Consider the following 13021-nt stretch of genomic DNA (forward strand, 5'->3'; position numbering starts at 1 on the left):
TACGTTGCAGAACAATCTGTACCATTCGCACAGTGGGCGTGATCTTATCGAAATGATCTACTACAGTCCGGAACCCTTTCGAAAACTGCAGGCGCGGTTTGCGCTGCGAATCGTGTGGTGTTTTGGAACGATATCAAAAACTTGGGAAATGAAACGTGGCAATACTTGCTTAGGATAAATGGATGGATGGATTGATATGGCTCTACCCTTTTGGTCGGGCGGCGGCTAATGCCACCTAGCCCTGATACTTATTCTACCAAAAACTAGGTGTCTTTTTTTTTCTTTAAATAGTGAAGTTGAGGACTGTTACTTTGCAGTAAAAGGTTTAATTTTCACTCGTGCTTTCATTTTATCCAGCAATCAGATAACCTCCTTCTAGGTAATTATACCCGCTTAAAGTCTATTTTGCCCTCCCTGTCCCTAAATCCCAGTGCTTTGAAAAACTCTGCGCCATCATCATGAATTATAAGGTGAAGCCCTTTACCGAACATTATCAAGTGTTTGGCAGTTTCCTCCTCCTCTACACACGCACTGCATGCCGTGTCTACCCCTTCATATTTGGCCCGATATGTCTTGGTTAGCAATACTCCCGTCCTGGCCTCAAACAGTTGAGAACTACCCCGAGTATTATTATAGATCCTTTCTTTGGCAATTTCCTGCTTAAAAGTACGATAGATTTCTAGTGCAGACTTTTTAAGCATGCCAATTCTTCACATATCGGTCTCTGTTGCATTGACCTTCTTTTTAAACAGCCCCCTGCTCTTTTCTAAGTATTTACTCGTCAATTTTCTGGTTCGCTTCCTCCATATTATATCAATAATCCTCATGTACAAGCAGCCGCAAACCTTCCTAGCCCAACACTCCTCCCCCATTTCTCTCAATCGCTTCTCAAATTTTATCTTGTTGCTAGCTTCTCAGCCCTCGAATGATGTCAATCTCATGTCACCTTGTACTCTCTGATTTGGTGTATTCCTGTGAGCTCCTAAAGCAAGCCTACCTATTCCTCGTTTCTTAATTTCTAATCTTGCTTGAACCTGTGATATCACGCATAAGACCGCATTGCTGAAAGTCAGACCAGGAACTATGACACCTTTCCAAATTCCTATCACCACATCATACTTATCGTAACTCTATAGTGCCCTATTTTCATCACCGCTGCATTCCTGTTTCCTTTAGTCATTATGTATATTTTGTGTTCCCTTAGGTACTCGGTCCCATAGCTTATTTATTTGCTCAGATATTTGTATTTATTCATTATCTCTAGCATGACTTCCTGTATCGTAAGCTCACTACCATAATTATCATTAAAAATCATGACTGCTGATTTTTCCTTACTGAATCTAAAATCCAACCTATCTCCCTCATTACCGCAGATGTCAATCAATCTCTGCAAATGTTCCTTGTTGTCTGCCATTAGCACTATATCATCTGCGTATTTTAATACTGGTAGTGCTTGATCAATGAGCTTTCCTTTTTTTGACAAAAAAGAGGTTGAAGCCAAGTCCACTTCTTTCTAATTTGGCCTCTAATCCTTGTAGGTACGTCATAAATAACAAAGGCAACAAAGAACACCCCTGCCTGAGCCCCCGTTTCACCTCTGTGGGCTTGGATACCTGTTTTTTCCCACTTTATAACTACCTTGTTACTTTTATGGATTTCCTTTAGAAGATTAGTGACTCCCATCTTCCACACCTAGAGTGTCTAGTATTTCCCAGAAGTCCTCTTGAACCACGCTATCATACACTCTCTTGATATACAAAAATGCTAGCCACAGGGGCCTGTGTCCCTTTTCTGCTATTTCGATGTACTGTGTCAGTGAGAACAGATTGTCTTACTACCTCCTGTGATTCCGAAACCCATTCTGCAGTTCCCCCAGCAGCCTCTCATCCTCTATCCATTCCTGAAGTCTTTCCTTTATAATTTGCATCGCCAGCTTGTAGACCCCTGCTGTCAATGTTATAGGACGGTAGTTGCTTATGTCAGCTTTGTCCCCATTTCTTTTATAAATCATCCTCATCATCCTAAGTTTGCATCCATCGGGGACTTCACCATCGATTATTATTTTGCTCACTGCCTCTCTCAAAGTCTGTTTAGACTTTGGACCCAATTCCTTTATCAGCGTAATTGGGATGCCATCAGGGCCTGTTGATGTACTACTAGGAGCCCTCTTCTCAGCCCTTTCCCACTCTCGTTGTGAAAATTGAGCCACCGCACCACTTGACTCATCCTTCTCTATTAAGGTACATAAGGCATTTTCTTGTTGAAATTTTTCTGTGATCCTTGCTTTTATATATTCAATAGCTTCATCCCCTTCTAGCCTAACACCTTGAGCTGTAGTTGTAAACCTCTGCTCTAGGCTTGTCTCACTTTTTAGGAAGTTTAGATGGTGCCACAATTTTGCTGCTGCCTTTCTATCCTTTTTATGTACTTCTGCTAGCCACTGAGTCCCCTTTCTTCTAATCTTTTCATTGATCAGATGGGATGCTTCCCTTCTACAACTTGAAAAGATATTCCATTTTCTTTCAACATCATCTGTCGGGTCACGCCGCTGCTTAGCATGCCTGTGTTCCCTAGAGGCTTCCTGTTGTTTTGCTATGGTTCTCTCAACTTCCTCGTCTCACCAACTTTTGGGTTTGTGTCTCCTTTTCCGGTGTGCCTTAGCAAGTTGTAGCTCAAACAGTCAAATTAGATTCGTGTACGTCCACATTGTTTTATTATTCTCAGTGATTACTTTCTCAACTTGTTTAGTAGCTATCTCTATTTGTCTTTCTGAATATAAATTTCTATGTAGTTGCCCATCTTGTCTTCTTCCCACTTTTGTTGCTCTTCCGAAACTTCGCTTGATGCGTTCTTGATCACTACTGAGGCTTCTGGAGCCTCATTCATCTATATGCATTACCCTGAGCCTATCATACATCCTACGTGACATCAGTGCAAAATCTATCGTTGACTGCAGCCTTCCTATCTCGCATGTTATTTTCCCTTCACATTTCTCAGTACTGTTGCAAATGATCAAATCATGCCTTTCACACATATCCATGATCATTTTGCCTGTTGGGTCAGTGTACCCATCTATATCTTCTATGTGCGCATTCATATCTCCTAGTATGATTATCTCGCACTCTCCTCCTTATTCCTTAATGTCCTTTGTTATACACTCCACCATCGCCTGGTTTTCCTCTCTGGCCTTTGCTCTCATCCACAAGTACACCAAACCAAGGAGTGTCATCTCCCCGGCTACTTTCCCTTTTAACCATAAATGTTCCATGCATCCCTGCTTGACTCTTTGCCAACCCATACTTTTATGTTTAAATGCGCCAATTCCACCCCTCTTTTTGCTGCCTTCTGTTCTTTTGCAATGTTCGCATAAGTAGTCCGAATTGCAAGGTGGTTGCCCCATCTCTGAAGATGTGTCTCCACAACTCCATATACCATCGGCTCCTCTTGCCTTGACTGCTCTTCTAGCCCTTTCCACTTTAACCTATTCCTGCCACGGTGCATAGTCATCATCATCAGCCTGACTACGTCCACTGCAGGACAAAGGCCTCTCCCATGTTCCGCCAGTTAACCCGGTCCTGTGCTTGCTGCTTCCAATTTATACCCGCAAACTTCTTAATCTCATCTGCCCACCTAACCTTCTGTCTCCCCCTAACCCGCTTCCCTTCTCTGGGAATCCAGTCAGTTACCCTTAATGACCAGCGGTTATCCTGCCTACGCGCTACATGCCCTGCCCATGTCCATTTCTTCTTCTTGATTTCAGCTATGATATCCTTAACCCCCGTTTGTTCCCTAATCCACTCTGCTCTCTTCTTGTCTCTTAAGGTTACACCTACCATTTTTCTTTCCATTGCTCGCTGCGTCGTCCTCAATTTAAGCTGAACCCTCTTTGTAAGTCTCCAGGTTTCTGCTCCGTAGCTAAGTACCGGCAAGATACAGCTGTTATATACCTTCCTCTTGAGGGATAGTGGCAATCTACCTGTCATAATTTGAGAGTGCTTGCCGAATGTGCTCCACCCCATTCTTATTCTTCTAGTTACTTCAATCTCGTGGTTCGGCTCTGCGGTTATTACCTGCCCTAAGTAGACATAGTCTTTTACAACTTCAAGTGCACTATTACCTATCTCAAAGCGCTGGTCTTTGCCGATGTTGTTGTACATGACTTTCGTTTTCTGCAGATTAATTTTAAGACCCACTTTTCTGCTCTCCTTGTCTAACTCCGTAATCATGAGTTGCAATTCGTCCCCCGAGTTACTCAGTGCATAGTACTTACGGTGCATAGTAATATAGTCTATGTCTGACTTAGCTCGGCCCTTGTGCTTACATCGACTTCTTCTCCCATGGACCCCGTGTGGCTTGAATATTTGCACCCTTGCTGGTGCCATCTGGCGGGAAGAGCTTCGTAAATACCTTCTATAGCTTGCTGTGTAATAGCCATGCATAAGTAATGTATAATCACATAATTATCCAGTGAATAGCCATCAGTGCAATCTTAAGTGACTTTCAACCAACAACTGGACATTGACGTTAGGTAAATTACTGGTAACATTTACTTACAGTTTGCACCATTTGATTGCTGGGAGTGAGTCAGAAAAAAAGGGAGTGAGGAGAAGAATTAAATAATTAAAATGCATTTGAAGAATTTGCTTTGTGCAGAGCAAGGAGAAGAGAATGGGAAACTGGCTGAGTTTTCTACCTGGTTCATCTGGTGCCAGAGCTGCCGCCATGGAGGACATGCTGTGCATCTCACCGAGTGGTTCCGGTGAGACAAGTTTGTTTCAAAATCACCACTGCAGCCCTTGAGGGAATCAGTCAAATTTTTATGCTGTAATGAATATTCAGAAGTGTTTGTACTTATAGCCATTGATTTCAAAGAGATCTTCTGCATCGAATATTTTTTAAGTTGATCCAAAACTATGGGACTCTGTAGAGTAGGAACTCCGAGAAGCGATGCTGGTAGCATGTCTCAGAAACTGGGCAAGTGAAATGATTTCATAAGCCACGCTCATATTAGCCTGGCTGGTGATAGTGACAACGTTGCCGCCAGTGGAATTAGCCTGGCAGACCTGGCTGGCATGAGTGACTCTTTCCATGCAGTATGTCTCGCATTTAAGCATGTCTCTAATAGAGAGCATAAAACTATAGTAGCCACTTCCTCGGGAATGCCATACCTCGCGAAAATCGAAGCAAAGTTTAGAGTGCGTTTATTACACAGAGCAAATTTCATGAAACTCTTTTGTATGAGCAAAAAATGCAGTAATGTGAAAAAAAAGTCAAGTCGCTTAGTCTTTCGCAATTGACATATGCGTGCACTGTTCGAAAAGAGGTTCTTTGTTGCGCTTTACTCGTCTTCGGTGGTTGGATGGTGCTATCTTCTGCAAGCTGTCTCTACACCGCCCGCGCACGCCATAAAAGACTTTCGCGGCTATCCTTTCTCGCAATCGTTTAACCACAACAGTGGTATCTGCTGTTATCTCGAGGGGCGCTCAGAAGGATGCGCTGTGACGCACTTCGTGGCAACCTTGGACGCATGATGACTGCGCCGCCGCCATTTGACATTGTAGAAAGCAACCACCGAAGCACGAAAACAAACCGTCGATAACAAGATTAACGACAAAATACGGCCGCTGCTTCACTATCCACGTGAGAAATATGTATTCCTCGAAGTACGCGTGGATAACAAACATCCCTGGTAGCACAAAACATTGCTGCAACATTGCCTTATTGCTGCCTTTCAATGTTGCTAAAATTAGAATAAGGCCCGTCTATAGTAGCATTTCCCCAACATTGCCAAGAAACATAGCAACAACATTGTCGAGTCATTCAAGAAACATTGCTAAATCAATAAATAATACTATTACAACAATGTTGGGACACATTCTGCACACCATTCAGGCAACATTGCTGAACAATCTTGCTCCTCATTGAAGGTAGTACATAGTAGTCATTTTGAACCATCAGGTATACCTGTACTGACTCTCTTTGCAGTCAATCAAATGTTAGAAAGAAAACGACATTGCATTCAACAGTATATTAGTCGCCAAAATCAAGGTCCGTAATCTGAGTAATCCTTCCCCGTGAACACATCCGGAGACTCTTCCCTGGTGGGCACTTGGCTGGCGGGCACATCTGGGAGATCCTATGTTGTTTGGGCACTGAAGAAAAATTTAATGTGCATGCGTTAGTCTTAACAGGAGCCATCCATAAGTGTCATCATAATTATTCATGTCCCATCAACATGTCTCCATTTTAAAACAGTATCTCGACAAGAATTAGCAAGGTGTCGAGCATTTTTCTATCAACTATCGATGTCACTCATGGAAGGGTAGGGCTAATGAACATGGAGTAAAGGAAGGCCCACGGACACACAGACGAAAGCGTTCTAGCAACTGGCTTTTATTGAAAATCTGCAGTACATATAAACCTCAGAGAAAAGATCCAATCATGGAGGTGGACGAAACAGCATTCGACGACACTCCGGATGGGCACGTCGATAGAGATAATGTCACAAACCTGCCTGAAGCTGAGACAGATGCTAACGGCTAGATTGAAGTTACGCGACGAAAGAAATACCGCGAAGCTCGGCATGACGACGAACCATCCCTGCAGTGTGAGACCGAAATGCGCGGCCGCAAAAGAGGCATTGTGAAGAAAATCCTACGTACGAGTGAAATGCCGAGGCTGCCGAAAGGAGACATTAAAGTGATCATGAGGCCACGGAATGGCCTGAACCTTCGCACGGCGGGCGGGGTGGCACTGGACGAAACGATCAGAAGAATGGCCGGGATAATTGTGCACGAAACAATCATGATTTTCCCTAACTACACTCAAAACATCCTGGTTGCCAGCACGCCCGACGAGGAGACGGCAGGCAAGTTAGCAAGAATCCGCTCAACTAGAGTTGGGGACAAAAAACACGAAGTCAGTGCGTATGTCTCTACGCCAGAAGAAATGGTCAAGTGCATAATAAAGGACGTTCCGCTCAGTTATACGGAAGATCAACTCTCCCGGGCACTGATCACTTCGGGGAACCCCAATCTCGCCTACGTGAAGAGACTCGGAAACACCACTACAGTAATCCTCCTCTACCAGGGAAACAGAGTCCCAACGTGGGTTTACTTTAACAGCATAATGATAAGAGTCGTACTGTACCAAAAGTAACTCGATTTCTGTCGAGATTGCGGAAGACTCGGTCACAAAGCCTACGTGTGCCCGAGACTGGAAGTCAAACTCTGTCTGATTTGCGGCACGAAAAAACCAATTACCGCGCACAAGTGCTCGCCAAGGTGCAAAATCTACAGGGAAGCACACCCTACCACCGATCGCACATGTAAAGCAAAGTAGAAAGTTCCGTACATGGTCAAGGCGAGGAGATGGCTTGCGAAAAGCACGGATGACCGGGAGTATGGGAAAGAAAGCGCACTCACTCCCGAAGATGGCGCGGGAGACCAGTACCCGGCCCTCTCGCAGCATTACCCATCAAAACGTCACCCAAGGAGCGCCGTTTGAGATCAAGGTACTGCTCCCGACAACGCAATAGAGCCATTGACCCCCACTCCTCCTCATCTGCGGTAAAAAAGAGGCCTCGCAGTAGAAGCGAAAGCCGCAGCCGAAGCAGTAGCCGTACTGGACCAAACTCAAGTAGCGAGCCCAGTTTCTCGTCGGGCAACGGGCAGCCTCCACTTGGCGGAAAGCTGAAGGAATCATGCAAGGTTACTTGGTCACACCTGGCGGCTCAAGAAAGCAGGAGTCCGGAAGGAAGCTCACTCCCCGAAGACTTAGGGAAGACCTTGAACTCGCCAATCGGGATGCAATTAGAGAAGTTAGACAAAGAGAGCAGGGAACTAAGGGATGAACTGAGCAGGGCAAGACAACAAAACGAGAAATCGGCCAAGAAGATCGACAAGTTGCAAAAAACGCTAAATGAAATCCTCAAGTACATGGCAGGACACGCAGGAGGAGCCCCCACCCAGCATGTGCCCATTGAGCACACCAGTGCAGCGGCGGAAGAGGAGATTGACATGCTCGACGTAGAGGGACCGACAGTTGGGTCCAAACGCAAAAATCAGAGTGGTGCGCAAGCGGATGACATAGAGAACACGCAGGAACTGAAGACCCAGGTCAAATGCCTAGAAAGTGGACATGCTTGAGCAAATGGTCAACAAGTTGGTGGAGAAGACGGAACGCATGTTTGGAAAGAAATGGAACGCATGTTTTGACCGAAGGCAAAAGCTGAAGAAGACGTAACTTGGCCGTGACAAACGTCAACATTGACAGTGAAAGGCAGAGGCGGCAGCACGTAGTCAACCCTCCACATGTCAAAAACTCCGTAAGATGAAGTGGTAGCGGTGTCCTGCTTGCGTACAGTATTAACACGGTGATGGTTACTCGACGACAGTAAACTGCAAGCCGAGAACGAACGTGCCTTGGTAGGGCTGTTGCTTTGGGCTTGGCTGTCCCTTCGTCTCGAATTGCACACCTTCACCAAATAACCTCGTTTGTGGCAGTAATTACAGATTGTCTTCACATGCTTGCATATTGTTGCAAGATGTCAGTCCCCGCAGCGGTAGCAGGTGATGCCCTCAGAATCTCACGAGACATGGTGAGTCGAGAAAGCGCTGCTTGTGTTTGCTAGCGCTATCTCACCTGCGCCCTTTTTTGCTGCTTCCATTGCCAGGGTGGTCTTCTTGGCGTCGTCGAAGGTGAGGTTTGGTTTTTCAGAAGTCTTGTCTGGACATCTACATTGTTTATGCTACACACGACGTGGTCATGAAGCATGTTTTCGAGTTCAGCCCCGAAGTTTCAGTGCTTGGACAGGCTCTTTAGTGCTGGGATGAAATTGCTGACGTATTCCCCTTCCGCGCGAACGCGCGAGTTGAAACGAAAACGCTGCACGACTGCAAAGGGCTTCGGATAGTAATGGCTTCCAAGAACTTGAAGAATCTTGTCCAGCGTCTTGTCACTAGGCTTGGCGGGCTTGAGCAAAGCATACGTTTTCTGCCCGCAGCAGCTGATGAACACGGCAGTACGCTTGTCTGGGGTGACATCATTCGCCAGGAAAAATACTTGGAGCCGGTCCACGTAACAGGGCCAGTCGTCTCCTCCCCCCTCAAACAGATCGAAGTTGCCGAAACTTGGCATGGTGAATAGATGGCAGAACGGTGCGGGAACGAAGACTTACATGAAACTTCCTTTTATCCTCATCGCCACTTGTTACATTTGTACATTAACGGATGGCCTGGGGGTATTGACTACCGTGAACAGTAAGCCATCAGGCCCGCGAAGAACATGAGAACGTGTTGAGCTTTTTGCCCAGAACGAACTGTCTTTATGTTTCAAAATGGCCACCCCCCCGCTGTTCCAAGCTTGCACACAGTTTGTGGACTGTGCTCTCAACCGTGCTGAAGCAGCCACTGCTCCTTTGGGCGGATCGTCTGCTTTAGGGGGCAACTTTATCGAACAAACAGCCTCGCGAGGGTCAACTAATGCCCATAACAAATGTTTTCTAGTGCAGTCATGAATTTGTTTAGTTGCCGCCCAATCGACAGGGCCAAGAAACTTCCCAGATGGCCAATAAGCAAGCCGGTGCCTCCGACCAAATTGCTGGTCAGAAAGTGCAACTATGTGGTAGTGTTTTCACTCGTTCTCTGCTGCTTTTGCTGTGCGGGTGTTTTGAACTTTCAGTGAGCGTGCCTTTCTCCAGCATCTACAAGCATGTAGATACAGCAAGCGAAGCATCGCAGTGTCTCGTCGAGAGCGCAGTGGTGTACGACGCAGGCCGCGCTGTTGAATGTGCATAGCCAATGTCGTCAATGGAGATCGCATCACCATCGTGGCTCTGGTCCTGAAAACAGTTGGGCTGGCAACCGCCACACGTCCCCTGGCAATTGAGTGCTGCGCAATAATGTGCCTCATCCGCCCGGGAAAAGGTCGTTAGCTTTCAGAGAAGGCCATACACAGTGAACACTAGGACAGGGAGAATTATTGATTTCTGTCACTCAGGCATTTACAAGCAACACATGAAATAATTACTGCAGAGCAGCTGTTCATATTTATGCTTTGGCAGTCAATCGACCGTCTGTGGAATCTACTAGAAATGCAAAGCATAATAAAATTACCGAATTTGGGATAATCGTTCTTGGATTGCAATGTGGGCGTCGAGAGGGCGTGAGCCCGTGTTGTATCGCAGTAAGATAAGTCTTGTGTGACTCGGGAAGGGGGCAAGATCCGCCTTAATGCACCCTCTGGCCAATGTAAATGACTACACTTTCTCTTAGTAATGTTTGTTTCAATGAGAGTTACATCATAAAGTAATTCACACAGGGCCATCGCTCGGGTATCAGCCTATAACAAATAGCTATCGCTGATTGTGTATACCGCGCACAGTGCCAGAAAGATTAACCTCTAATGCATGTGCACTATAAACAGCAACAGCAGGTTTGGCAAATGAATTTGTGGGAAGTACTGCACTGTCAGTAAACTCCACATATATTTACGTATAGCTGCCAAATATATATAGCTGCCCGAGGCGATTCGGAAACTGCGTCGTCGGCTCCCTGTATAGGGGCCTTCGCAGTAGGTTTTGGTACGGCACCTCACCTGGTGTAAGTCGCCTACACCTACCTGGTGTAAGTCGCCTACACCTGTAGTCTGCGTACAGTGAAATACTGAAGTACCGGCGAGGCACTGAGACACGGTTGCAAGCTTACCAGAAGGGCGGGGGTAGCAAGAGCCACTGTCAATGAAGTGCTTGCCGCACAAGGTTCATGAACACGTGGGTCGCTTTCCCTCTCCAAGTTTGACTATCCACTTCTTCCTCAGCTACGGGTCCTTAGGATAGTTGTGAAAGCTAACACCCTTTCACTGGTGGGTGATCATATAGAGGCACAGAGCAGTACTGCATCATTGTGCAGCACTCGCTGCGGAGACAGCAACGCAACAAAGCACTGTGCTTTTAAAATGAGCGTTAAAAGCGGACACCCACAGTTGTTAGAAGAGTGTCGGTAGCCACCGCACACAAGATAACCAATTGAACTGTGGCTTTGTCGAGTTTTACTAAGACGGTGGTTTTAAACGGCACCGCAACTCGAAAGTGCGCGAATCCTCAAACTGATGTCATACAAGAGCGGTTCGCAGCGCCACCATCAGTCGCACACTAGCCCAATAGAGCAGTGCATGAATTGCATGCGGCAGTCCACGGAGAACGAAACGGTACCTATGAGCCGCGCAAAAGCAAAAGTGAGCAGTGGCAGGAGGGGGGGAGGGGCACGGGCAAACTGGAGCCCTCCCCCCCCCCCCATTTTCGCTTACCCTTTCCTCCCCCAAGAGCAAGCATAGTCAAAACACAACACTTAAGTTCTATGCCTCCCTGCCCCCCTGAACAAGCAATATTGTTGCTGGTGCCCCTCTCCCCCCTCCCCCCAGAAAAAAATCGCGCCGCCGCCCCTGAGTCGCGTGCCTCAATGAGCGTATATGCAAGCGCGATGTGAGAATGCTTTTGGTTACAGGTTACTATTCATAACAGTTCGCATTTTACTCGAGTGGCGGCTTCACATTCGGCGTCCATGGCTCCACTTGCAATCACTCTGCTGAAAGTGCATGACGCGTTGATAGCTACACATTGGCTCTCTAAAAACCTTTGTTGGCAAACACTGTAGGTTGTTTTGCAGCTTATACAAAGACATTAGGCAATTGCAGAGCAAAAAAAGCTGCGGCTGAAAAGCCTAATCACTGGAAAAGTTGAATGCAATCGGTACCAGTGCGTAATATCGTTTCACAAGTCACAGCAAGATTCCTGCATAAGGAGAGCAGTTGGAAGTAAAAACCCCGCTAGTTGAAACGTCGGCTCATCTCTTCACACATGGATTTTCCTGCTGCCTTTTATTTTGGCTTTCCTTGTTCAAATCGATCAAAAAGAAAAACAGGGGCATGATAGACAAAGTGCTGATGTTGACAATGCAGTGAAACTGGTTTTTGACAGGAAGCACCTTCTGCTGTTACCCCTATTTATAATAAATGAAGGTTGCTTGATATGTGCCAATGATCGTAGCATGCAGTGAAGCATACAAAATATCGAAACACGTTTGAAAGTGCTTGGAAAAAGAAAGTCCAGTACTATAAAATGTATGACAGTTAGAAGCAAAATTAAGACATTTTCTCCAATAAGTTTGCATTGATTCATTTTTTGGCGCTGAACTTTGTATGAACCACTAGACGTTTATTATTGGTAAACTTATCAAAAATGTAACCATGCAGTTGCAGAAGGAACGTAGGACAGAATGAGTTGGTTATGTTCCCTGCGTGGTCATGCTTTTGCCACCAAGTTTACCATTAATAATGGATATGTGACGCCGAGTATGAACTAAGCCGAGTGTACTAAATCACACAGCGGTCGTACGTTTATTTTTCCTTTGTGTAGTCCGTGCTGTTGTGACCTTGTTGTCAGCATTGTGAATTCCGTGCAGTGACCACGCGGACTGCCCTGTGACTGGCTGCAATTGCAAGTGCTCAGCCCTGGACCGTGCTGCTGTTCATGGCGAATGAAGGCAGCTGCGGTTTTTCCACTTGGCCTCAGCACTGACATACTACTGCGAGGGCTCTTCCAACTGTTGAGGCATGTTTATAATAGGGTGACGCGTAAATTCTTGTTTAATAAAGTACTGAAACAAAATGTGCGTCCACTGCACTTTTTTTTTTCGGTGGAACACGAACAGTCACTGTACTCCTTTGTCTCATCAGTGAGAGCAAGCAAATTAATTATTTCATTTATTTATTTTATTTATTTACATATACTGCTGTATCATGTTTGAGAAATTGCAGAAGTGATTACAATAAATCAAACAAAAACAACAGAAATAAAAAACATAAATTTACGTAGTTAGACACCTGTTCAACAAGCAATAAATGATGAAATAAAAGAAACAACAGCAAAATTAAAAACATCAAATTACATAATTGGACACTTGTTTAACAAACAGCGCATGCGGTAGTCATTTCAAAGTAGTGTCCAGATTATTCCAAGTAT

General features: G+C 45.5%; 1 protein-coding gene across 9 annotated transcripts in view; it reads left to right on the forward strand.

The window, feature by feature from the left end:
* mio (GATOR complex protein mio) overlaps positions 1-12667 on the forward strand; it is a 768187-nt gene extending 755520 nt beyond the window's left edge. For all 9 annotated transcript variants that reach the window (XM_075896295.1, XM_075895366.1, XM_075865082.1 and 6 more), the window contains 2 exons: positions 4654-4759; positions 12462-12667. In XM_075896295.1, the coding sequence (XP_075752410.1) occupies positions 4654-4759; positions 12462-12540 (185 nt within the window). In that variant the 3' untranslated portion in view covers positions 12541-12667. The remainder of the gene's footprint in view (positions 1-4653; positions 4760-12461) is intronic.
* The last annotated feature ends 354 nt before the right edge of the window (positions 12668-13021 follow it).

The sequence above is a fragment of the Rhipicephalus microplus genome, chromosome 1 (genome assembly GCF_043290135.1).
Source record: "Rhipicephalus microplus isolate Deutch F79 chromosome 1, USDA_Rmic, whole genome shotgun sequence".
Classification (NCBI taxonomy): Eukaryota; Metazoa; Arthropoda; class Arachnida; order Ixodida; family Ixodidae; genus Rhipicephalus; species Rhipicephalus microplus.